General features: G+C 45.5%; 1 protein-coding gene across 1 annotated transcript in view; it reads right to left on the bottom strand.

The window, feature by feature from the left end:
- pot1 (protection of telomeres 1 homolog) overlaps positions 1-27,500 on the bottom strand; it is a 78,678-nt gene that overhangs the window by 3,978 nt on the left and 47,200 nt on the right. Inside the window, exons 6-12 of the mRNA XM_053319359.1 lie at positions 20,894-21,081; positions 16,552-16,653; positions 9,427-9,594; positions 8,460-8,653; positions 8,234-8,369; positions 1,156-1,238; positions 815-909 (exon numbers count right to left, since the gene is read on the bottom strand). Of these exons, the coding sequence (XP_053175334.1) occupies positions 815-909; positions 1,156-1,238; positions 8,234-8,369; positions 8,460-8,653; positions 9,427-9,594; positions 16,552-16,653; positions 20,894-21,081 (966 nt within the window). The remainder of the gene's footprint in view (positions 1-814; positions 910-1,155; positions 1,239-8,233; positions 8,370-8,459; positions 8,654-9,426; positions 9,595-16,551; positions 16,654-20,893; positions 21,082-27,500) is intronic.

Genomic DNA, 27,500 nt, shown 5'->3' with positions numbered 1-27,500 from the left:
CGTTTTAAAGTTTGAATCACATTTCTACGTGCAGGTATGAGAAAACAGGTGAAATTTTGTGGGTTTTTCAAAAAATTCCCATTCATTTCCAATGGAGAAATCTCCCGTTTTTTTGGGAATAATTGGAATTCCAACATCAAAAATCATAGCACCTCTTTCCTGTTTGATGTATATATTGTCGGGGTTTTCTCAAAGCTACGGGAGAAATTACGCACCGAAATTTGGCAAAAGAATAAGAAAAATATGTATGGAGAAGATTAATAGATGCCTCAGAGCTGAACCCCTTACAGTTATCATTAACATTATAGTAAACGTTATAGTTATACTTATTGTTATAGTTATTGTTAACATTATAGTTATCGTTATAGTTATCTTTATAGTTATCGTTAACATTATAGTAAACCTTATAGTTATCGTTATAGTTATCGTTAACGTTATCGTTAACGTTATCGTTAACGTTATCGTTAACGTTATAGTTATCGTTAACGTTATAGTTATCGTTGACGTTATATACAGTATATACAGTTGAATTGCCTTTTTAGAGGCTTAATTAGGAGTAGATCAGCAGATTGTGTGAGAGAATTTGTGCATCAGATTATTTTCATGAATTCAGGGAGAACAGCTGATATGATGGAGAGCTGCTCTATTATGTCTTTCGATAGTTAGATGGACTAATTAAGATGGTCAATTCTCCAGCTTGACATTTATATTAAAATTACATGTTTAGTTTGAAATGTTTACTGCCCAGAGAAAAACAAACATCTCCCTGTAATATAATCTTATCTGTTCCACACCGAACACGCATTAAACTCACAGCGTCTCTCCACAGGAAGACGTCCAACGTGTCGGTGGCGTCCTGCAGCTCGAGCTTCATCACCAAAACGTAACGCAGCAACTGAACACCGAGAGCTGCAGGCCAGAAAAAATACAACATGATTTATTTCAGGAAACAGGAGCTGGAAACAGACCTGAAATCAGATCGTCATCTAGAATCTGTCTCTAGATGACGATAGAAGTCATGAGTTCAAAAGCTTCATAATAAAAGAACATGTAAACCTGTGCAGCTGTTTTTGGACAATAATGGAGCAATAAGATATATTAGACTTTGATACAGACACAATACTGATTAGTAGATCAGTTCAAAACCAAACTCACCGTCAGCGACCATCTTCTCATCGATCTGTTGGTCTTTTTCTGCACACACATCCCTCAATGCAGCCTCAGAGCAATGCTTACACCTGCAACACACACACAGAGTCATCAGAGCAAATAAGCATTTAAAGAAGTTTATCTGTCTGTAATGGCTCCTGTTCATACTGACCATTAGAAGACACCTTTATAATGCACTCACAACGTCCTCCTTCTGTGGAAACATGGATTTAAAAGTTGATCTGAAGCTAATATGAAGCGTCAGTCTTCTGAATGAGTCATTTTATCACAGTAAAAGTACTGCAGTATTATAGTGATGTAGTATGCAGTATTACAGTAAAAGTACTGCAGTATTATAGTGATGTAGTATGCAGTATTATAGTAAAAGTACTGCAGTATTATAGTGATGTAGTATGCAGTATTACAGTAAAAGTACTGCAGTATTATTAAGTGAACTTTGTAGTATTTCAGGAGGAAAACTGTCTCTAATAAACTCTCATTGTAGTTTCACATTTTCTCCAGAAGCTTTGAATGAGAAGAAAACACTTTGATCACTGTTGATAAAAATCATCTTTATTGATTATTGAAGCTTCAGATTGTTGACACATCCAATCAGTAAAGTGTGATCAATGATTTCATGTTCAGATTGACTTCATCCACACAGTCAGTTAGTTTAACCCAGAATGTCAGCTATGTACAAGAACATCATTAATGATTATTATCATGATCATTACAGTTTGATTGAACATTTCTTTATGAATTTACAAAGTGATGAGAACAAAATATCTGTGATGAAGGAAGTTCTGCTGTTTTCTCTGTTTAAGAAACAACGGACACAAATACATCAATACAAACATGAAACTAACATTTAGAACAAAGAGAAGTTCACATTTCCATCTGAAGAAATGTCAGTGAAGGTTAAAAACATGGTGATGAGCAGTGAGAGCCTCCATGGATAAAAACTCACAGGAAAAAGTCACATTTAAAGAAACTGATAATATAAACGACACATACATAAAGTGTAATAAAGTGTTGAATATCACTATTAGCATGTCAGCTGATCTCTGAGAAGCTCAGACACATGGAGACAAAAACATGAAGAATTACAACATCTGACACATGAAGTCTGAAATGACTTCTGTCTATTTCACTTCACACAACTTAGCTGTGGATTCTTTATCAATATAACATGAAGGATAAAGCCTAAATCCAGCATAGAGAGGCTGAGTGAATGTGGTCTGGACTCTGTGGAGGAGAGTCATGAAGTCAGAGATGTTGTAGAAGGACAGAATACCTGCTCTGTGATCCAGGTACACTCCGACTCTGTAGGAACAAGGACCTGAGACGGGAGTTTCAATGTTGTTGAAGCAAAATCTATAACCGTAATTGCCACAATGAAAAGACCAAGATTTGTCATTACGTCCAAATTCAGATTCACTTCCTGATCTGCTGATATTCTTGTATGCGACTGCTACATAGAGTCCATGTTCTCCTTTTCTCGTCACCTCCCAGTAACAACGTCCAGTCAGACTCTCTCTACTCAGGACCTGACACCTATCAGTGAATCTGTCTGTGTGACTAGAATAATACTGTTGTTGTTTTGTATGTTTTACCTTTCTGTACCCCACACATAATAGCTGTGTGTTTACTGTGTTTGGATCCAGAGTGATGCCACATGAATATTGTAAGAACTCAGCTCTGGTCTTGGGCTCTGGTTGTGACAGCAAAACCTTCACTTCAGTCTCTGTCAGTGAGATGTTTGTCCATTTGTCCCTCAGGATGTCCTGTAGTTTATCTCTGAGCTCTGACACAGCTGCTGTCACATCCTCAAAGTTTCTCAGAGGATGGATATTGATGCTGGATAAGTCTGTAGGTGCACTGAGTTGTGACACTGAGGGGTAGTTGTGTAGAAACTGGTTGTGATCCTCTGTGTGTGAGAGCTGCTTCAGTTCAGCGTCTTTCCTCTTCAGCTCAGTGATCTCCTGCTGCAGCTTCTCCTGAAGCTCTTTGACTCGACTCAATTCAGTTTCCTGCTGGGATCTGATCTGCTGCTTCACATCAGAGCTTCTTTTCTGGAGGAGACGGATCAGCTGAGTGAAGATCTTCTCACTGTCCTCCACTGCTTTATCAGCAGAGCGACTGACGGCCTCCACCTCCTGTTGAAGCAGCTTCACACCTTTCTCTCTGTCCTGGATTATCGGTTGGATGTTTAGTCGACTCACCTCGAGCTCTCTCTGCCTCTTAGCCCTTTCTGCTGCAGCTGGAACTGTGTAGTGGCTTTTATGACCCTCCATAGTGCACAGATAACAGATACACTTCTTATCTGTATGGCAGAATATATCCATCACCTTATCATGACGAGAGCAGATGTTCTCCTGGAGCTTCTTCGAGGGCTCCACCAGCTTGTGTTTCTTAAATTGACCAACAGTGTAATGAGGCTGGAGGTGATTCTCACAGTAAGAGACCAGACACTGCAGACAGGACTTGAAGGCTTTCAGCTTCCTCCTAGTGCACACATCACAGGCCACATCTTCAGGTCCAGCATAGCAGTGATCAGCAGGAGCAGCTTGGAGTCCAGTCTTCTTCAGCTGCTCCACTAAAGCTGCTAACATGGTGTTTTTCTTCAGGACAGGCCTCGGTGTGAAGGCCTCTCTGCACTGAGGGCAGCTGTAGATCTTCCTCTGATCCTCTCCATCCCAGAATCCTTTAATACACCTCATACAGTAGTTGTGTCCACAGGTAGTAGTCACCGGATCCTTCAGTAGATCCAGACAGATCGAACAGTTGAGTGTTTCTTGGTCCAGCTGATCGTTCTGCGCCATTTCAGCTCTCAGAGGCAACGACTGTCTGAGCCTCACTTGCTGACAAGTTTAATAACTTTGAACTTTGAACATCATGTGATAAAGTTGTAAAACCAGCCTGACATCTGTGCTGAGTCACATGTTGTTTACACCCACCTTCAAACTGTAGCTCTGAAGGGAGAGATAGATAGATATACTTTATTGATCACAAGCTGGCAAATTATTATTAGAGAGAACAATGAACTCTGATCTCAGGGTGGAGCTTGTTGTGTTTAAAGGTTATCAGGACGAGGAGCCGCACTGTGGATTCAAACTGTTTCCTCATTTACAGTAAAGTCTCAGTTAAAAGCTGCTCAACATTTAACTTTACTGCCATGTACAAATACTCCATTACAAGTAAAAGTACTGCAGTATTATAGTGATGTAGTATGCAGTATTACAGTAAAAGTACTGCAGTATTATAGTGATGTACTATGCAGTATTACAGTAAAAGTACTGCAGTATTATGAGTGATGTAGTATGCAGTATTACAGTAAAAGTACTGCAGTATTATAGTGATGTAGTATGCAGTATTACAGTAAAAGTACTGCAGTATTATAGTGATGTAGTATGCAGTATTACAGTAAAAGTACTGCAGTATTATAGTGATGTAGTATGCAGTATTACAGTAAAAGTACTGCAGTATTATAGTGATGTAGTATGCAGTATTACAGTAAAAGTAGTGATATATTATTATAGATGACATCATTAGATTATTAATAGTGAAGCATCAGTTTTAGAGCAGCATGTTGTTGTGTTGTAGCTGCTGGAGGTGGAGCTAGTTTATACTACTTTATATCAAAGTCCTTCTAAGGCAAGTCGTCTCACTTGGCGACAAAATTGGCCACGCCTCCGGGCAGCTATTTGGCCATAGGAAGACCAACCGGCTATCTAAATGAATAGGGAGAGAGCTGTATCTCCATGTCCCGAGGTCTAAGGGACATAAAAAACATACAGTGATGGCCGAAAGTATTGGCACCCCTGCAATTCCGTCCTATAATACTCAATTTCTTCCAGAAAATGATTGCAATCACAAATTCTTTGGCATTAATATCTTCATTTATTTTTATTGCAATGAAAAAACACAAAAGAGAATGAAAAAAAGTCAAATCAAATATTATTTTACACAAAACTCAAAAAATGGGCTGGACAAAAGTATTGGCACCCTCAGCCTAATACTTGGTAGCACAACCTTTAGACAAAATAACTGCGAACAACCGCTTCCGGTAACCATCAGTGAGTTTCTTACAACTCTCTGCTGGAATTTTAGACCACTCTTCTTTGGCAAACTGCTCCAGGTCCCTGAGATTTGAAGGGTGCCTTTTCCAAACTGCCATTTTGAGCTCTCTCCACAGGTTTTCTATGGGATTCAGGTCTGGACTCATTGCTGGCCACTTTAGAAGTCTCCAGTGCTTTCTCTCAAACCATTTTCTAGTGCTTTTTGAAGTGTGCTTAGGGTCATTATCCTGCTGGAAGACCCATGACCTCTGAGGGAGACCCAGCTTTCTCACACTGGGCCCTACATTATGCTGCAAAATCTGTTGATAGTCTTCTGACTTCATAATTCCATGCACACGGTCAAGCAGTCCAGTGCCAGAGGCAGCAAAGCAACCCCAAAACATCAGGGAACCTCCACCATGTTTGACTGTAGGGACCGTGTTCTTCTCTTTGAAGGCCTCATTTTTTTCCCTGAAAACTCTGTGTTGATGCCCTTTCCCAAAAAGCTCTACCTTTGTCTCATCTGACCAGAGAACATTCTTCCAAAATGTTTTTGGCTTTCTCAGGTAGGTTTTGGCAAACTCCAGCCTGGCTTTTTTGTGTCTCTGGGTCAGAAATGGGGTTTTCCTGGGTCTTCTACCATAGAGTCCTTTTTCATTCAGACGCCGGCGGATAGTACGGGTTGATACTGTTGTACCCTCGGACTGCAGGGCAGCCTGAAATTGTTTGGATGTTAGTCTAGGATTTTTTTCCACCATCTGCACAATCTTTCGCTGAAATCTGTCATCGATTTTCCTTTTCCGTCCAGATCTGGGGAGGTTAGCCACAGTGCCATGCTCTTTAAACTTCTTGATGACACTGCGCACAGTAGACACAGGAACTTCAAGATCTTTGGAGATGGACTTGTAGCCTTGACATTGCTCATGCTTCTTCACAATTTTGTTTTTCAAGTCCTCAGAGAGTTCTTTGGTCTTCTTTCTTTTCTCCATGCTCCATGTGTGGTGTGTGTGTGTGGCACAGGACAGAGGTTGAGTCAACTTCAATCCATTTTAACTGGCTGTTGGTGTGATTTAGTTATTGCCACCACCTGTTGTGTGCCACAGGTGAGTACCAGGTGCCGTTAAATATTCAAATTAGAGAAGAAGCACATGATCTTTCAAAGGCTGCCAATACTTTTGTCCACCCCCTTTTTATGTTTGGTGCAGAATTATATTCAATTTGGCTTTTTGACAATTCTTTTTTGTGATTTTTCATTGAAGATAAATTAAATGAACATTTTAATGTCAAAGCATTTGTGATTGCATTCATTTTTTGGGAGAAATTGGGCCTTTTTTGACGGAATTTCTGGGGTGCCAATACTTTCGGCCAGCACTGTATGTGTTGAAATCACGATGAAAATCAAACTATAATCGCTGAAAGGGTTTGATGGTTTGGTATCAAATTAACGTTTTAAAAGCCTTTTTCCTTACAGGCATCTTGGACTGCACATGCACAATACTTCACGACAGTCTTCATTTACGGCAGGCACTGACAGCAAGACGTCCTCTTACGCTCACAGCAGAGACAGGAGTTTGCTCACAGTCAACTTTCCCAGATCATGCCACAATTTTGGATAAAGCATTACAAAATATATGTACACAAAGTATAAACTGCTGATCATGTGTTTTAAAATGTCGCTGTTGAAAATGACTTCCAACATGACCGCGTAGGACCAGCAAAATGATTGGAGCAACGGCACCAGAAGAGGCGGGACATGTGCAAACACCGGCCATCTTGGCGTTACGTAGTTTCCCTGCATGCATTTCAATGGGAGTGATATGTCTCCTCTTATTATAATGTCTTTATATACAGTTAGCTAGTTTATACTACTTTATATACAGTTAGCTAGTTTATACTACTTTATATACAGTTAGCTAGTTTACACTACTTTATATACAGTTAGCTAGTTTATACTACTTTATATACAGTTAGCTAGTTTATACTACTTTATATACAGTTAGCTAGTTTACACTACTTTATATACAGTTAGCTAGTTTACACTACTTTATATACAGTTAGCTAGTTTATACTACTTTATATACAGTTAGCTAGTTTATACTACTTTATATACAGTTAGCTAGTTTATACTACTTTATATACAGTTAGCTAGTTTATACTACTTTATATACAGTTAGCTAGTTTACACTACTTTATATACAGTTAGCTAGTTTACACTACTTTATATACAGTTAGCTAGTTTACACTACTTTATATACAGTTAGCTAGTTTACACTACTTTATATACAGTTAGCTAGTTTATACTACTTTATATACAGTTAGCTAGTTTACACTACTTTATATACAGTTAGCTAGTTTATGCTACTTTATATACAGTTAGCTAGTTTATACTACTTTATATACAGTTAGCTAGTTTATACTACTTTATATACAGTTAGCTAGTTTACACTACTTTATATACAGTTAGCTAGTTTAGTCCAGTGGTTCCCAACCTAGGGGTGGGGCCCCTCCAAAGGGTCAGCAGATAAATGTGAGGGCTGCTGAGATGATTACTGGGAAAGAAGAAAAAACAAAGTTCTGATCCACAAATGTGTTTTCAGTTTTTGGACTTTTTCTCTAATCTTTGATTGTTGCTGAAATATTGGATCATTTGAACATTTATTGAAATGAAAGCATGTGAGAAGTTTAGAGGGAAGAATCAGTATTTGGTGGAGCTGTTAACAACTCATAGACATCTGAAATGTGAGCCGACTACACACTGTAAAGTACTAGTACCTCTAACAGTACTACAGTAAAGTACTAGTACCTCCAACTGTACTACAGTAGAGTACTAGTACCTCAAACTGTACTACAGTAAAGTACTAGTACCTCTAACAGTACTACAGTAAAGTACATGTACCTCTAACAGTACTACAGTAAAGTACTAGTACCTCTAACAGTACTACAGTAAAGTACTAGTACCTCTAACTGTACTACAGTAAAGTACTAGTACCTCTAACAGTACTACAGTGAAGTACTGGAGTTCTTACCCGTAGTATCGTTTCTTGCCTCTGAACAGGAAAGGAGCCGTCAGGTCGAGCAGAGTCAGGTGACCTGCTGATGACATCACAGGGACGATGTTCTGGTAACTGGCCGCCAGCAGACGCGTTTCCTCCAAAGTCGAACCTGCGAAACATCAGAAACACGTCGTCCATCCTGTCAGGAGACGTTTCAGCTGGTGACGGATATTAGAGGAGCAGGTCGGATGTTCGTTACCTCTGAGGAAGAGCAGCTCGGTGGCTTTGCCCTCGTACAGCAGGTGTGAGGACAGGTGGAGGCCCAGAGCTCTGGGAGGCGAGGGGAGGTCGATCTGACCCGAGAGCATCCACTGTGGAGACGTGCAGGGTTCAGAGTCTCTGCACGCCTCAGAGAAGAGACCGGCAAGCAGCTCGTCATCCGGGACTTCCTGCCTGAGATCACAACAGGAAGTTACACTTCTGATTTAATCACATGAGTCTAAAGTTTGTGTTTCGAGCTGCATGTGTGTCTGAAACTGAGTCAGAACACTTCAAATAAATGCAGCTTTCATACATTTGTTTTAAAACCACAGACTGTATAAAAGAAACAGACGTAACATCCGTGACGTCATCCATTGGTTTGTGGACTGCTGCTCGGAAGCCAATAGTTTCTAATCTAGGCAGCGCCATCTTGAAAATTTCAGGTGCATGCTGGGAAAAATAAAAACACGGATTCTACTTATATGGGCATGAGGCGGGGCCATGGGCGGAGCGGGGAGGTTGCTATGGTTACGAGGGCTGGATCTTGAGGACATTGGTCAATCAACCTGTCAATCAGGACGTAGCCACGCCCTAATGCATACCCTGCTTTATCGTCACATATAAAATCAGGGAGGCCAAAATGTCCCAAATGAACATCATACTGCATTGAAGAAGGCTTTAAACTAGCGATTGAGACCATAAACACATTTTGAAAACGTTTACTGAGGTTAGAAATCAAGTGAGAAGTTGGTGAATTCTCCATTGACTTGTATAGAGACGGTCGCCCCCTGGTGGCCTTTTGATAGAATGCAGCTCTAAGTTACTTCCTGGTTGGCTTCATTTCAGAGTGTGTGTGTGTGTATGTGTGTGTTATTGTGTGTATGTGTCTGTGTATATGTGTGTGTGTGTGTGTGTGTGTGTGTGTTAGTGTGTGTGTGTGTATATGTGTGTGTGTGTGAGCCTACATGCTGGAACACTTGCTGCAGTAGAGCTTCAGAGCTTGGTGGAGTCTTCGAGGTTCGTAGGATCTCAGCTGGACTCTGACGTGATGAACTCGACCCGGATCGGAGCGTTTCACCTCAGACAGCGTCTCCGTCTGCACGTCGTCTCCACATCTTCTGTCTGCAGAGAGAAAAATATGTAAAGTTCATCTGAGTTCATGTGTTGGAGACAATGTGGATCGACGGTGTTTGTGAAACAGAGGAGGAACACAAAGCTGCTGCAGGAGCTTTTTTGTGGCCAGTAAAAAAATCAATCACTAGAAAATGGCTCAACAGCACCACCTACAGTCGGAGATTGGTATGACATCATTTAATAAATATACTATATATATACATATATATATATATATATATATATATATATATATATATATTTACTTTAATCTGTGCAATAATAATGTAATCTCTGTTGTGCTGTAAACAATATCACAATTATTATTTATTTTTAATGATATATTTCTACTATTATTTCTTTATTATATATTTCTACTATTTTTTTTTTTTTTCATACTAATTTTATTTTTCTTTACTGCTGTAATACTGTAAACGTCTCCATTGTTGGAATAATAACGGAAAATCTGATTTTATATTTAAAATGGACCCCGGACCGCATGTTTGACACCCCTGGTTTAAACAGATGAGCATGTTCACCAAAGACGGATCCTTTCAAAATAAAAGTATAATCACAGAACCAATAAAATGGATTAGAGTTGAGTGTTTTCTTACGTGAGCTCCACTCCTCTGGATCAGCGTCTGAAACACACGCAGAGACGAGAACAGAGCGATGATCAGATCAATCAGCAATAAGTCTGAAATATTAACAACTGGTGAAGTTTCTAGACGACCGCGTTATTCCTCCTACTCCCAGGTCTGGACTGGGACAAAAATTCGGCCCTGGACTTTTTGGTCCAGACCGGCCCACTACAATCCGCGTGCAGATACTGAGCCAACTCGCATTGATGTACATTTAAACACAGAAGCCCTTAATAACAGTAGTATACTGAACAATATCCCTTATATTCTGGAGACTTGAATAGGCTTCATTAGTTTTAACTGTATCATGTGAAACTGTTGAACAAGCAATAAACAATAAACCATAAACACTGACTGAAAAAGATGTATAAAGCATCATATCATCAATGTCCTTCATGAACAAATTGGACTGTGGACACAAAGAAAGGTGCATGTTGACACTTAAAACACTTTAACTCTGGTGACCTGATTTGGGGGAAGTCATTATAGGTAGAAATGATGAGTGGGTGGGACTCCTGGGCCTCTGTAGCCTATCATAGAGCCATTGGGCCTCTGTAGCCTATCATAGAGCCATTGGGCCTCTGTAGCCTATCATAGAGCCATTGGGCCTCTGTAGCCTATCATAGGGCCATTGGGCCTCTGTAGCCTATCATAGGGCCACTGGGCCTCTGTAGCCTATCATAGAGCCATTGGGCCTCTGTAGCCTATCATAGGGCCATTGGGCCTCTGTAGCCTATCATAGGGCCATTGGGCCTCTGTAGCCTATCATAGGGCCACTGGGCCTCTGTAGCCTATCATAGGGCCACTGGGCCTCTGTAGCCTATCATAGGGCCATTGGGCCTCTGTAGCCTATCATAGGGCCATTGGGCCTCTGTAGCCTATCATAGGGCCATTGGGCCTCTGTAGCCTATCATAGGGCCACTGGGCCTCTGTAGCCTATCATAGAGCTACTGGGCCTCTGTAGCTTATCATAGAGCTACTGGGCCTCTGTAGCTTATCATAGAGCCATTGGGCCTCTGTAGCCTATCATAGGGCCATTAGGCCTATGTAGCCTATCATAGGGCCATTAGGCCTCTGTAGCCTATCATAGAGCCACTGGGCCTCTGTAGCCTATCATAGGGCCATTGGGCCTCTGTAGCCTATCATAGAGCCATTGGGCCTCTGTAGCCTATCATAGAGCTACTGGGCCTCTGTAGCTTATCATAGGGCCATTAGGCCTATGTAGCCTATCATAGGGCCATTAGGCCTCTGTAGCCTATCATAGAGCCACTGGGCCTCTGTAGCCTATCATAGGGCCATTGGGCCTATGTAGCCTATCATAGGGCCACTGGGCCTCTGTAGCCTATCATAGGGCCACTGGGCCTCTGTAGCCTATCATAGGGCCATTGGGCCTATGTAGCCTATCATAGGGCCATTGGGCCTCTGTAGCCTATCATAGAGCCACTGGGCCTCTGTAGCCTATCATAGTGCCATTGGGCCTCTGTAGCCTATCATAGGGCCATTGGACCTCTGTAGCCTATCATAGGGCCATTGGGCCTCTGTAGCCTATCATAGAGCCATTGGACCTCTGTAGCCTATCATAGGGCCACTGGGCCTCTGTAGCCTATCATAGGGCCATTAGGCCTCTGTAGCCTATCATAGGGCCACTGGGCCTCTGTAGCCTATCATAGGGCCATTGGACCTCTGTAGCCTATCATAGGGGCATTGGGTCTCTGTAGCCTATCATAGGGCCATTAGGCCTCTGTAGCCTATCATAGAGCCATTGGGCCTCTGTAGCCTATCATAGGGCCATTGGGCCTCTGTAGCCTATCATAGGGCCATTAGGCCTCTGTAGCCTATCATAGGGCCACTGGGCCTCTGTAGCCTATCATAGGGCCATTGGGCCTCTGTAGCCTATCATAGGGCCATTGGGCCTCTGTAGCCTATCATAGGGCCATTAGGCCTCTGTAGCCTATCATAGGGCCATTGGGCCTCTGTAGCCTATCATAGGGCCATTAGGCCTCTGTAGCCTATCATAGGGCCATTGGGCCTCTGTAGCCTATCATAGGGCCATTGGGCCTCTGTAGCCTATCATAGGGCCACTGGGCCTCTGTAGCCTATCATAGAGCCACTGGGCCTCTGTAGCCTAAAATAGGGCCATTGGGCCTCTGTAGCCTATCATAGGGCCACTGGGCCTCTGTAGCCTAAAATAGGACCATTGGGCCTCTGTAGCCTATCATAGGACCATTGGGCCTCTGTAGCCTATCATAGGGCCACTGGGCCTCTGTAGCCTATCATAGGGCCATTGGGCCTCTGTAGCCTATCATAGTGCCATTGGGCCTCTGTAGCCTATCATAGGGCCATTGGGCCTCTGTAGCCTATCATAGGGCCACTGGGCCTCTGTAGCCTATCATAGGGCCATTGGGCCTCTGTAGCCTATCATAGGGCCATTGGGCCTCTGTAGCCTATCATAGGGCCATTGGGCCTCTGTAGCCTAAAATAGGACCATTGGGCCTCTGTAGCCTATCATAGGGCCATTAGGCCTCTGTAGCCTATCATAGGGCCACTGGGCCTCTGTAGCCTAAAATAGGACCATTGGGCCTCTGTAGCCTATCATAGAGCCATTGGGCCTCTGTAGCCTATCATAGGGCCATTGGGTCTCTGTAGCCTATCATAGGGCCACTGGGCCTCTGTAGCCTATCATAGAGCCATTGGGCCTCTGTAGCTTATCATAGGGCCATTGGGCCTCTGTAGCCTATCATAGGGCCACTGGGCCTCTGTAGCCTATCATAGGGCCACTGGGCCTCTGTAGCCTATCATAGGGGCATTGGGCCTCTGTAGCCTATCATAGAGCCATTGGGCCTCTGTAGCCTATCATAGGGCCATTGGGCCTCTGTAGCCTATCATAGAGCCATTGGGCCTCTGTAGCCTATCATAGGGCCATTGGGCCTCTGTAGCCTATCATAGGGCCACTGGGCCTTTGTAGCCTATCATAGAGCCATTGGGCCTCTGTAGCCTATCATAGAGCCATTGGGCCTCTGTAGCCTATCATAGGGCCATTGGGCCTCTGTAGCCTATCATAGGGCCACTGGGCCTTTGTAGCCTATCATAGGGCCACTGGGCCTCTGTAGCCTATCATAGGGCCATTGGGCCTCTGTAGCCTATCATAGGGCCATTGGGTCTCTGTAGCCTATCATAGGGCCATTGGGTCTCTGTAGCCTATCATAGGGCCATTGGGTCTCTGTAGCCTATCATAGGGCCATTGGGCCTCTGTAGCCTATCATAGGGCCATTGGGCCATTGGGCCTCTGTAGCCTATCATAGAGCCATTGGGCCTCTGTAGCCTATCATAGGGCCATTGGGCCTCTGTAGCCTATCATAGAGCCATTGGGCCTCTGTAGCCTATCATAGGGCCATTGGGCCTATGTAGCCTATCATAGGGCCATTGGGCCTCTGTAGCCTATCATAGAGCCACTGGGCCTCTGTAGCCTATCATAGTGCCATTGGGCCTCTGTAGCCTATCATAGGGCCATTGGACCTCTGTAGCCTATCATAGGGCCATTGGGCCTCTGTAGCCTATCATAGAGCCATTGGACCTCTGTAGCCTATCATAGGGCCACTGGGCCTCTGTAGCCTATCATAGGGCCATTAGGCCTCTGTAGCCTATCATAGGGCCACTGGGCCTCTGTAGCCTATCATAGGGCCATTGGACCTCTGTAGCCTATCATAGGGGCATTGGGTCTCTGTAGCCTATCATAGGGCCATTAGGCCTCTGTAGCCTATCATAGAGCCATTGGGCCTCTGTAGCCTATCATAGGGCCATTGGGCCTCTGTAGCCTATCATAGGGCCATTAGGCCTCTGTAGCCTATCATAGGGCCACTGGGCCTCTGTAGCCTATCATAGGGCCATTGGGCCTCTGTAGCCTATCATAGGGCCATTGGGCCTCTGTAGCCTATCATAGGGCCATTAGGCCTCTGTAGCCTATCATAGGGCCATTGGGCCTCTGTAGCCTATCATAGGGCCATTAGGCCTCTGTAGCCTATCATAGGGCCATTGGGCCTCTGTAGCCTATCATAGGGCCATTGGGCCTCTGTAGCCTATCATAGGGCCACTGGGCCTCTGTAGCCTATCATAGAGCCACTGGGCCTCTGTAGCCTAAAATAGGGCCATTGGGCCTCTGTAGCCTATCATAGGGCCACTGGGCCTCTGTAGCCTAAAATAGGACCATTGGGCCTCTGTAGCCTATCATAGGACCATTGGGCCTCTGTAGCCTATCATAGGGCCACTGGGCCTCTGTAGCCTATCATAGGGCCATTGGGCCTCTGTAGCCTATCATAGTGCCATTGGGCCTCTGTAGCCTATCATAGGGCCATTGGGCCTCTGTAGCCTATCATAGGGCCACTGGGCCTCTGTAGCCTATCATAGGGCCATTGGGCCTCTGTAGCCTATCATAGGGCCATTGGGCCTCTGTAGCCTATCATAGGGCCATTGGGCCTCTGTAGCCTAAAATAGGACCATTGGGCCTCTGTAGCCTATCATAGGGCCATTAGGCCTCTGTAGCCTATCATAGGGCCACTGGGCCTCTGTAGCCTAAAATAGGACCATTGGGCCTCTGTAGCCTATCATAGAGCCATTGGGCCTCTGTAGCCTATCATAGGGCCATTGGGTCTCTGTAGCCTATCATAGGGCCACTGGGCCTCTGTAGCCTATCATAGAGCCATTGGGCCTCTGTAGCTTATCATAGGGCCATTGGGCCTCTGTAGCCTATCATAGGGCCACTGGGCCTCTGTAGCCTATCATAGGGCCACTGGGCCTCTGTAGCCTATCATAGGGGCATTGGGCCTCTGTAGCCTATCATAGAGCCATTGGGCCTCTGTAGCCTATCATAGGGCCATTGGGCCTCTGTAGCCTATCATAGAGCCATTGGGCCTCTGTAGCCTATCATAGGGCCATTGGGCCTCTGTAGCCTATCATAGGGCCACTGGGCCTTTGTAGCCTATCATAGAGCCATTGGGCCTCTGTAGCCTATCATAGAGCCATTGGGCCTCTGTAGCCTATCATAGGGCCATTGGGCCTCTGTAGCCTATCATAGGGCCACTGGGCCTTTGTAGCCTATCATAGGGCCACTGGGCCTCTGTAGCCTATCATAGGGCCATTGGGCCTCTGTAGCCTATCATAGGGCCATTGGGTCTCTGTAGCCTATCATAGGGCCATTGGGTCTCTGTAGCCTATCATAGGGCCATTGGGTCTCTGTAGCCTATCATAGGGCCATTGGGCCTCTGTAGCCTATCATAGGGCCATTGGGCCATTGGGCCTCTGTAGCCTATCATAGAGCCATTGGGCCTCTGTAGCCTATCATAGGGCCATTGGGCCTCTGTAGCCTATCATAGAGCCATTGGGCCTCTGTAGCCTATCATAGGGCCATTGGGCCATTGGGCCTCTGTAGCCTATCATAGAGCCATTGGGCCTCTGTAGCCTATCATAGGGCCATTGGGCCTCTGTAGCCTATCATAGGGCCATTGGGCCTCTGTAGCCTATCATAGGGCCATTGGGCCTCTGTAGCCTATCATAGAGCCATTGGGCCTCTGTAGCCTATCATAGGGCCATTGGGCCATTGGGCCTCTGTAGCCTATCATAGAGCCATTGGGCCTCTGTAGCCTATCATAGGGCCATTGGGCCTCTGTAGCCTATCATAGGGCCATTGGGCCATTGGGCCTCTGTAGCCTATCATAGAGCCATTGGGCCTCTGTAGCCTATCATAGGGCCATTGGGCCTCTGTAGCCTATCATAGGGGCATTGGGCCTCTGTAGCCTATCATAGGGCCATTGGGCCTCTGTAGCCTATCATAGGGCCATTGGGCCTCTGTAGCCTATCATAGGGCCACTGGGCCTCTGTAGCCTATCATAGAGCCATTGGGCCTCTGTAGCCTATCATAGAGCCATTGGGCCTCTGTAGCCTATCATAGAGCCATTGGGCCTCTGTAGCCTATCATAGGGCCACTGGGCCAGGTATTCTTTAGACAGACAAGCCAATGGGCCTCTGCTGTGTCTGCAGGCTGCAGCGGAGCTCTCTGGGCCGGTGCAGGTCTCTGATCTGGGCCAGGAGAGTTACCATGGCAAGGCGCAGCAAAAACTAAATAAACAAATAAAAATAAAAAACGGGCAGCCATCGGCCCACCAGGAAAAGTCCCGGTACTCCCAATGACCAATCCACCCCTGCCTACTGCACATGCTCAGTAGAGTCTGAGGAACGTTTCACAAATATAAAACCTCCATGGATCAAAAGTTCAGAACATAAAGGGCCAGACTGACTAAGATCCTAAATAAAGGAACTAAATGATAATTATTTATAACGTGTCGGCTCTGATTCGTACCCAGGTCCTCAGGAGGAGTGCTCCAAACCTCCAGCAGCGCCGAGTCGTTCAGCTCGTCTTCGTCCTGCTGGAAAACCTCCACGACTCTAAAGAAACAGAAACAAGAAGAAAACGACTTCTGGTTATAAAACATGATGCACTTTACATTTTAATCTTTCATTTGCACTCTATGTCCTTTTAATGATTTTAAAGCTAATTTATTATTTTATGCTGCAATCTTATATTTAATGGAAGGAAGGAAGGAAGGAAGGAAAGAAGGAAGGAAGGAAGGAAGGAAGGAAAGGAAGGAAGGAAGGAAGGAAGGAAAGAAGGAAGGAAGGAAGGACAGATGGAGGGAAGGAAGGACAGATGGAGGGAAGGAAGGAAGGAAGGAAGGAAGGAAAGAAGGAAGGAAGGAAGGAAGGAAAGAAGGAAGGAAGGAAGGAAAGAAGGAAGGAAGGAAGGGAGGGAGGAAGGAAGGACAGATGGAGGGAAGGAAAGAAGGAAGGAAGGAAGGGAGGAAGGACAGATGGAGGGAAGGAAGGAAGGAAGGAAAGAAGGAAGGAAGGAAGGAAGAGAGGGAGGAAGGAAGGGAGGACAGAAGGACAGATGGAAGGAAGGAAGGAAGGAAGGGATGGAGGGAGGGAGGGAGGGAGGAAGGAAGGAAGGAAGGAAAGAAGGAAGGAAGGAAGGGAGGAAAGAAGGAAGGAAGGAAGGAACTTATGTTGCCATTGTGTATGAAATGCTCTATATAAATAAAACTGCCTTGCTTTTTATATTCTTTATTATTTGTATATTTTTAATGTTACACTACTGAGCTATATCTAGATTTCTGCTTTATTTCTTTCTAATATTCCTCTTTTACATCATGAGACTATTTTTTACTTCCAGTTGTTTTTATTGTTTGAGTATTTTATTATAATTTATTCTTTTTTATTCTTTTTATTGACTCTCTTTTTAATGTTGCTGCTGTGAAACAAATCATTTTTATCACAAAGCTTTTAGTTAATCTGCTTTTTAGACTTTTTTTTTTTAAATTAGTTTCCTTTTTTAAATCTTATTACTTTGATTTTTTTCTATTTAGTTTTTTTTTTTTTTGGTTGCAGCTGAATTAATCTGATTACACTGTACTGGTAAATGCTTTTATTTTGAAGGTATTAGGAAGGCTAGAAGGAATGATTACAGCAAGAAAACCTGCTTTAATATTCATCTGTGCTCCTGAATTTATAGATGATTAAATGTTAAACTGATGCTTCCTGTCCTGGTTTGTATTAATTGCAGTCTAGGAAAGGAAGGAGGAAGGAAGGAAGGGAGGAAAGGAAATAAGGAAGAGGGAAGGAAAGGAGGGATGAAGGAAGGAGCAGGAGAGGGAATCAATGTGAAGCTTTTATAATCCACACGCTTCTTTTAATCCTCCTGTTGTCCTCGAGTCAAGGAAGGAAGGAAGGAAGGAGGGAGGAAGGAAGGAAGGGAGGAGGGAGGAAGGAAGGAAGAGAGGAAAGGAAAGAAGGAAGGGAGGAAGGAGGAAGGAATGAAAGGAAAGGAAAGAAGGACAGAAGGAAGGAAGGAAAGAAGGATGATGACTGATGAACTGGGAGAACTGGAGAGCTGCCACCACTCCCTGAAGGAAGGAAAGGAGGGAGGGAGGAAGGAAGGAAAGAAGGACAGAAGGAAGGAAGGACTGGGAGAACTGGAGAGCTGCCACCACTCCCTGAAGGAAGGAAAGGAGGGAGGGAGGAAGGAAGGAAAGAAGGACAGAAGGAAGGAAGGACTGGGAGAACTGGAGAGCTGCCACCACTCCCTGAAGGAAGGAAAGGAGGGAGGGAGGAAGGAAGGAAAGAAGGACAGAAGGAAGGAAGGACTGGGAGAACTGGAGAGCTGCCACCACTCCCTGAAGGAAGGAAAGGAGGGAGGGAGGAAGGAAGGAAAGAAGGACAGAAGGAAGGAAGGACTGGGAGAACTGGAGAGCTGCCACCACTCCCTGAAGGAAGGAAAGGAGGGAGGGAGGAAGGAAGGAAAGAAGGACAGAAGGAAGGAAGGACTGGGAGAACTGGAGAGCTGCCACCACTCCCCGAAGGAAGGAAAGAAAGACTCTCTCTCTCTTTCAGCCTCCTATATTTGTCCCTGGTCTCTTGCCGTCACCTCTTCATGTCCTGGTGGTAACTATAGTAACTCACACTGATGAAGCTCAATAGAAGCTGATCAGAGACTTTAAATGACTGTTGTCCTCGAGTCAAGGAAGGAAGGTTGGAAGGAAAGGAAAGGAGGGAGGGAGGAAGGGAGGAAGGAAGAAGGAAGGAGGGAAGGAGGAGGGGAGGAAGAAGGAAGGAAGGGAGGAAGAGGGAAGGAAGGAGGGACGAAGGGACGAAGGAAGGAAGAAAGGAAGGGACGAAGGGAGGAAGGGAGGAAGAAGGAAGGAAGGGAGGGAGGAAGAAGGAAGGAAGGAAGGGACAAAGGGACGAAGGAAGGAAGAAAGGAAGGGACGAAGGAAGGAAGGGAGGAAGAAGGAAGGAAGGAAGGTGGGAGGAAGGGACGAAGGAAGGAAGGGAGGAAGAAGGAAGGAAGGGAGGAAGGGACGAAGAAGGAAGGAAGGGAGGAAGGGACGAAGGGAGGAAGGGACGAAGGAAGGAAGGGAGGAAGAAGGAAGGGACAAAGGGACGAAGGGACGAAGGGAGGAAGAAGGGAGGAAGGGACAAAGGGACGAAGGGACGAAGGGAGGAAGGGAGGAAGAAGGAAGGAAGGGAGGAAGGGACGAAGGAAGGAAAGGACGAAGGAAGGAAGGTAGGAAAGAAGGACAAGAAGGATATTTGTCCCTGGTCTCTTGCCGTCACCTCTTCATGTCCTGGTGGTAACTATAGTAACTCACACTGATGAAGCTCAATAGAAGCTGATCAGAGACTTTAAATGACTGTTGCCCTCGAGTCAAGGAAGTAAGGTTGGAAGGAAAGGAAAGGAGGGAGGAAGGGAGGAAGGAAGAAGGAAGGAGGGAGGAAGGGAGGAAGAAGGAAGGAAGGAAGGGACGAAGGGACGAAGGAAGGAAGAAAGGAAGGGACGAAGGAAGGAAGGGAGGAAGAAGGAAGGAAGGAAGGAGGGAGGAAGGGACGAAGGAAGGAAGGGAGGAAGGGATGAAGGAAGGAAGGGAGGAAGAAGGAAGGAAGGGAGGAAGGGACGAAGGAAGGAAGGGAGGAAGAAGGAAGGGACAAAGGGACGAAGGGAGGAAGGGAGGAAGAAGGAAGGAAGGGAGGAAGGGACGAAGGAAGGAAAGGACGAAGGAGGGAAGGTAGGAAAGAAAGACAAGAAGGATATTTGTCCCTGGTCTCTTGCCGTCACCTCTTCATGTCCTGGTGGTAACTATAGTAACTCACACTGATGAAGCTCAATAGAAGCTGATCAGGGACTTTAAATGACTGTTGTCCTTGACACAAGGAAGGAAGGTTGGAAGGAAAGGAAAGGAGGGAGGAAGGGAGGAAGGAAGAAGGAAGGAGGGAGGAAGGGAGGAAGAAAGAAGGAAGGGAGGGAGGAAGAAGGAAGGAAGGAAGGAAGGGACGAAGGAAGGAAGAAAGGAAAGGACGAAGGAAGGAAGGGAGGAAGAAGGAAGGAAGGAAGGAGGGAGGAAGAAGGAAGGAAGGAAGGGAGGAAGAAGGAAGGAAGGGAGGAAGGGAGGAAGAAGGAAGGAAGGGAGGGAGGAAGAAGGAAGGAAGGAAGGGACGAAGGAAGGAAGAAAGGAAAGGACGAAGGAAGGAAGGGAGGAAGAAGGAAGGAAGGAAGGAGGGAGGAAGGAAGGTAGGAAAGAAGGACAAGAAGGATATTTGTCCCTGGTCTCTTGCCGTCACCTCTTCATGTCCTGGTGGTAACTATAGTAACTCACACTGATGAAGCTCAATAGAAGCTGATCAGAGACTTTAAATGACTGTTGTCCTCGAGTCAAGGAAGGAAGGTTGGAAGGAAAGGAAAGGAGGGAGGAAGGGAGGAAGGAAGAAGGAAGGAGGGAGGAAGGGAGGAAGAAGGAAGGAAGGGAGGGAGGAAGAAGGAAGGAAGGAAGGGACGAAGGGACAAAGGAAGGAAGAAAGGAAGGGACGAAGGAAGGAAGGGAGGAAGAAGGAAGGAAGGAAGGTGGGAGGAAAGGACGAAGGAAGGAAGAAAGGAAGGGACGAAGGAAGGAAGGGAGGAAGAAGGAAGGAAGGGACGAAGGGACGAAAGGAGGAAGAAGGAAGGGACAAAGGGACGAAGGGACGAAGGAAGGAAGGGAGGAAGGGAGGAAGAAGGGACGAAGGAAGGAAGGGACGAAGGAAGGAAGGTAGGAAAGAAGGACAAGAAGGATATTTGTCCCTGGTCTCTTGCCGTCACCTCTTCATGTCCTGCACGTCGGAGCAGTCGTCTGGCAGGATGCGGATCCCTCTGCCGAACTCGATCCCTCCGTGCAGGTGCAGAGCCAGCTCATTCACCTCCTCTGATTGGCTGCTGGTGAAGCCGGCGGGCACCGTGCTGGATCCTGTGATCGCTCGCAGGTTGTAGATCCTCATGAAGTCACCGGGCTGATGAAGAGCAGAGGAAGGAACACAGGAAGAGAGAGGGATGAATGAAGAGCAGGAACACAGGAAGAGAGAGGGATTAATGAAGAGCATGATCACAGGAAGAGAGAGGGATGAATGAAGAGCAGGAACACAGGAAGAGAGAGGGATTAATGAAGAGCATGATCACAGGAAGAGAGAGGGATGAATGAAGAGCAGGAACACAGGAAGAGAGAGGGATGAATGAAGAGCAGGAACACAGGAAGAGAGAGGGATGAATGAAGAGCAGGAACACAGGAAGAGAGAGGGATGAATGAAGAGCAGGAACACAGGAAGAGAGAGGGATGAATGAAGAGCAGGAACACAGGAAGAGAGAGGGATGAATGAAGAGCAGGAACACAGGAAGAGAGAGGGATGAATGAAGAGCAGGAACACAGGAAGAGAGAGGGATGAATGAAGAGCAGGAACACAGGAAGAGAGAGGGATGAATGAAGAGCAGGAACACAGGAAGAGAGAGGGATGAATGAAGAGCAGGAACACAGGAAGAGAGAGGGATGAATGAAGAGCAGGAACACAGGAAGAGAGAGGGATGAATGAAGAGCAGGAACACAGGAAGAGAGAGGGATGAATGAAGAGCAGGAACACAGGAAGAGAGAGGGATGAATGAAGAGCAGGAACACAGGAAGAGAGAGGGATGAATGAAGAGCAGGAACACAGGAAGAGAGAGGGATGAATGAAGAGCAGGAACACAGGAAGAGAGAGGGATGAATGAAGAGCAGGAACACAGGAAGAGAGAGGGATGAATGAAGAGCAGGAACACAGGAAGAGAGAGGGATGAATGAAGAGCAGGAACACAGGAAGGGAGAGGGATGAATAAAGAGCAGGAACACAGGAAGAGAGAGGGATGAATGAAGAGCAGGAACACAGGAAGAGAGAGGGATGAATGAAGAGCAGGAACACATGAAGAGAGAGGGATGAATAAAGAGCAGGAACACAGGAAGAGAGAGGGATGAATGAAGGGCAGGAACACAGGAAGAGAGAGGGATGAATAAAGAGCAGAGGAAGGAACACAGGAAGAAAGAGGGATGAATGAAGAGCATGATCACAGAAGGAGAGAGGGATGAATGAAGAGCAGGAACACAGGAAGAGAGAGGGATGAATAAAGAGCAGGAACACAGAAAGAGAGAGGGATGAATAAAGAGCAGGAACACAGGAAGAGAGAGGGATGAATGAAGAGCAGGAACACAGGAAGAGAGAGGGATGAATGAAGAGCATGATCACAGAAGGAGAGAGGGATGAATGAAGAGCAGGAACACAGGAAGAGAGAGGGATGAATGAAGAGCAGGAACACAGGAAGAGAGAGGGATGAATGAAGAGCAGGAACACAGGAAGAGAGAGGGATGAATGAAGAGCAGGAACACAGGAAGAGAGAGGGATGAATGAAGAGCAGGAACACAGGAAGAGAGAGGGATGAATAAAGAGCAGGAACACAGGAAGAGAGAGGGATGAATGAAGAGCAGGAACACAGAAGGAGAGAGGGATGAATGAAGAGCAGAGGAAGGAACACAGGAAGAAAGAGGGATGAATGAAGAGCAGGAACACAGAAGGAGAGAGGGATGAATGAAGAGCAGGAACACAGGAAGAGAGAGGGATGAATAAAGAGCAGGAACACAGGAAGAGAGAGGGATGAATGAAGAGCAGGAACACAGGAAGAGAGAGGGATGAATGAAGAGCAGGAACACAGGAAGAGCGAGGGATGAATGAAGAGCAGGAACACAGGAAGAGCGAGGGATGAATGAAGAGCAGGAACACAGGAAGAGAGAGGGATGAATGAAGAGCAGGAACACAGAAGGAGAGAGGGATGAATGAAGAGCAGGAACACAGGAAGAGAAAGGGATGAATGAAGAGCAGGAACACAGGAAGAGAGAGGGACGAATGAAGAGCAGGAACACAGGAAGAGAGAGGGATGAATGAAGAGCAGGAACACAGGAAGAGAGAGGGATTAATGAAGAGCATGATCACAGAAGGAGAGAGGGATGAATGAAGAGCAGGAACACAGGAAGAGAGAGGGATGAATGAAGAGCAGGAACACAGAAGGAGAGAGGGATGAATGAAGAGCAGGAACACAGGAAGAGAAAGGGATGAATGAAGAGCAGGAACACAGGAAGAGAGAGGGATGAATGAAGAGCAGGAACACAGGAAGAGAGAGGGATGAATAAAGAGCAGGAACACAGGAAGAGAGAGGGATGAATGAAGAGCAGGAACACAGGAAGAGAGAGGGATTAATGAAGAGCATGATCACAGAAGGAGAGAGGGATGAATGAAGAGCAGGAACACAGGAAGAGAGAGGGATGAATGAAGAGCAGGAACACAGAAGGAGAGAGGGATGAATGAAGAGCAGGAACACAGGAAGAGAAAGGGATGAATGAAGAGCAGGAACACAGGAAGAGAGAGGGATGAATGAAGAGCAGGAACACAGGAAGAGAGAGGGATGAATGAAGAGCAGGAACACAGGAAGAGAGAGGGATGAATGAAGAGCAGGAACACAGGAAGAGAGAGGGATGAATGAAGAGCAGGAACACAGAAGGAGAGAGGGATGAATGAAGAGCAGGAACACAGGAAGAGAGAGGGATGAATGAAGAGCAGGAACACAGAAAGAGAGAGGGATGAATGAAGAGCAGGAACACAGGAAGAGAGAGGGATGAATGAAGAGCAGGAACACAGGAAGAGAGAGGGATGAATAAAGAGCAGGAACACAGGAAGAGAGAGGGATGAATGAAGAGCAGGAACACAGGAAGAGAGAGGGATGAATGAAGAGCAGGAACACAGAAGGAGAGAGGGATGAATGAAGAGCAGGAACACAGGAAGAGAGAGGGATGAATGAAGAGCAGGAACACAGAAAGAGAGAGGGATGAATGAAGAGCAGGAACACAGGAAGAGAGAGGGATGAATGAAGAGCAGGAACACAGGAAGAGAGAGGGATGAATGAAGAGCAGGAACACAGAAAGAGAGAGGGATGAATGAAGAGCAGGAACACAGAAAGAGAGAGGAAGAGATGAAAGGAAAAAGGTCTTAAAGCAACATGAAGTGTGTTTATGTGACTGATATGATTCCTAATATGAAGCTTCAGCCGAAAGAAAGAAAGAAAGAAAGGAAGACAGAAAGAAAAGAAAGAATGTAAGAAAGAAAAAAATGAGGTAGAAGAAAAAGAAAGAACAAGAAGTAGGAGGAAAGAAAGAAAGAATTAAAAACAGAAGAAAGAAAGAAATAAAGAAAGAAAAGAAAGAAAGACAAAGAAAGAACGATAGAAAGAAATGAGGAAGAAAAGAAAGAAGGAACAAGAAGTAGGAGGAAATAAATACATAAAAAAAGAAAAAATTGGAGGAGAGAAACAAAGACAAAGAAAAAAAGAAAGAAGAAAGAAAGAAAGAAAATGAGGTAGAAGAGAAAGAAAGAAGTAGGAGGAAAAAAAGAAAAGGAGAAAGAAAGAAAGAAAGGAAGAAAGAAACAAAAAATTGGAAGAGAGAAACAAAGACAAAGAAAAAAGAAAGAAAGAAAAAAAACGATAGTCAGAAATGAGGAAGAAGAGAAAGAAAGAACAAGAAGTAGGAGGAAAGAAAGAAAGAAAGAAAAAAAGAAAGAAAGAAAGAAAGAAGAGGAAGTAAGAACAAGGAGGAGGAAGATAAGGAAAGAAAGAAAAAAAGAACAAACAAAGAAGGAAAAAGAGAGAAAATGAAGGAAACAACAAATATAGGAAGAAAGGAACATGAGGAAACAAAGAAAGGAGGAAGATGAGGAAAGAAAGTTGATGTGAAGCTAATATGAAGCTTCAGAGTCTGAATGAGTCAAATCTTCATCTTCTATGTTTCAACGTTACAGTGTTTTTAGTAGCAAAGTCTTTTTGTTACTATACTTCCACCACAGGAAGGAAGGAAGGAAGGGAAGGAGGGAGGGAGGGAGGGAGGGAGGAAGGAAGGAAGGGAAACACTAAGAAGGAATCTGATGCTAAAAAGACTGTAAGAGCAACATGTACAGTGAGTTCATGTCTCTGCCAGCAGATGGCGACGTTGCTCCAATCTCACAGTCAGAGTGGTGACAGTCATTCACACGCTGCTCTGAGCACTTTGGTTTTTTCTCTTCTCGGCTCTCTGTCACGACGAGCCTGCAGCCAACAGAAATCTGTCCTGGCTCTCATCATCATCCTCATCATCCTCATCATCCTCATCATCCTCATCATCATCATCCTCATCATCATCATCATCAGACGCTACGATGATTGATTGTTGGGGGGATTCAATAAATGAAGACGTCCACTGCTTTTCTTATGTGACAGGGTTCAGTCACTATTAGAGCCAGAGGAAAGAAAGAGAGAAAAAGGAAGGGAGGAAGGAAGAAGGAAGGAAAGGGAGGGAAGGAAAGGAGGGATGAAGGAAGGAGGGAAGGAAGAAGGAAGGGCCAGAGAGACGGTGGTATCTGGACTATAACTGCATTAGAGCAGAAGAGGGAGTCAAAGTGAAGCCTTTATAATCCACACACTTCTTTTAATCCTCCTGTTGTTCTCGAGTCAAGGAAGGAAGGAAGGAAGGAGGAGGGAGGAAGGGAGGAAGGAGGAGGGAGGAAGGGAGGGAGGAGGGAGGGAGGAAGGAAGGAAGGAAGGTAGGAAAGAAGGACAGAGGAAAGAAAGAGAGAAAAAGGGAGGGAGGAAAGAAGGAAAGGAGGAAGGAATAAGGACGGAAAGGAGGGAAGGAAGGACAGATGGAAGGAAGGAAGAAAGGAAGGAAGGAAGGAAGAAAGGAAGGAAGGAAAAGGAGACAGGAAGGAAAGATGGAAGGAAAGAAGGAAAAAAGAAAGAAAGAAGGACAGAAGGAAGGACAGATGGAAGGAAGGAAGGAATGAAGGAAGGAATGAAGGAAGGCCGGTTCTGGCCCACGGGCCTCATGTTTGACCCCCCAGGTTTAAATCATTTCTCTGAGTGAAGTTTGAGCCAGTGTCAGCTGCTGGATTAACAGCTGATCTCCTGGAGCCTCTCCTCCTCCTCTCTAAAGATCTACATGACGAGCTCACTGATGAACTGGGAGAACTGGAGAGCTGCCACCACTCCCCAAAGGAAGGAAAGGAGGGAGGGAGGAAAGAAGGACAGAAGGAAGGAAGGAAAGAAGGTCAGAAGGAAGAAAGGAAAGAAGGATGACTGATGAACTGGGAGAACTGGAGAGCTGCCACCACTCCCCGAAGGAAGGAAAGGAGGGAGGGAGGAAAGAAGGACAGAAGGAAGGAAGGAAAGAAGGTCAGAAGGAAGAAAGGAAAGAAGGATGACTGATGAACTGGGAGAACTGGAGAGCTGCCACCACTCCCCGAAGGAAGGAAAGGAGGGAGAAAGGAAGGAGGGAGGGAGGGAAGGAGGGAGGTAGGGAGAAAGGAAAAGAGGAAGGAAGGAAGGAAAGAAGGACAGAAGGAAGGAAGGAAAGAAGGATGATGACTGATGAACAGGGAGAACTGGAGAGCTGCCACCACTCCCCGAAGGAAGGAAAGGAAGGAGGGAGGAAAGGAGGGAGGAAGGAGAGCTGCCACCACTCCCCGAAGGAAGGAAAGGAGGGAGGAAGGAAAGGAGGGAGGAAGGAGGGAGGGAAGAAGGAAGAACTCGGAGAACTGGAGAGCTGCCAGCACTCCCCGAAGGAAGGAAAGGAGGGAGGGAGGAAGGAGAGAAAGGAAAAGAGGAAGGAAAGAAGGACAGAAGGAAGGAAGGAAAGAAGGATGACGACTGATGAACTGGGAGAACTGGAGAGCTGCCACCACTCCCCGAAGGAAGGAAAGAAGGACAGAAGGAAGGAAAGGAAGGATGACGACTGATGAACTGGGAGAACTGGAGAGCTGCCACCACTCCCTGAAGGAAGGAAAGAAGGACAGAAGGAAGGAAAGGAGGGAGGAAGGAAGGAAGGACTGGGAGAACTGGAGAGCTGCCACCACTCCCCGCCACTGAAGCCTTTTTTTAGTATCTGCACTGATTCCTTTCATCTAGAAAATACCTCCACACAACACAAGAGGAGGCGAGTTTGGAGCCGACGGACAGGAGAAGCTCTGTTTTAGGTTTCGTTGAGAATTTAAATACAGACAGAAAAAATGAAATTCTCTGTTTTTACTTCCTGTTTCACGATCTGAGAATATTTAAAGGTTCAGTACGTAGAATTAAAGATGTGATTCTATGTGATGTTACATGTGGCTGTCTGAAGTGTAGATTAGGGGTGTAACGGTACGGTGACGGTGTTAGTACAGTATACCGCCGTATTTCACGGTGACAGTATTTTATTTTTTTTTATTTTTTTTTGGTACTAGGGGCCATGAAATAACCAACAACACAGACAAGTATCATTCTTAGAAGACAAATATTGATTTATTTAAGCAAAATGTGTGTGTGTGTGTGTGTGTGTGTGTGTGTGTGTGTGTGT

The sequence above is a fragment of the Scomber japonicus genome, chromosome 5, assembly GCF_027409825.1.
Source record: "Scomber japonicus isolate fScoJap1 chromosome 5, fScoJap1.pri, whole genome shotgun sequence".
Lineage (NCBI taxonomy): Eukaryota > Metazoa > Chordata > Actinopteri > Scombriformes > Scombridae > Scomber > Scomber japonicus.
This window is presented reverse-complemented; position numbering and strand designations above follow the sequence as displayed.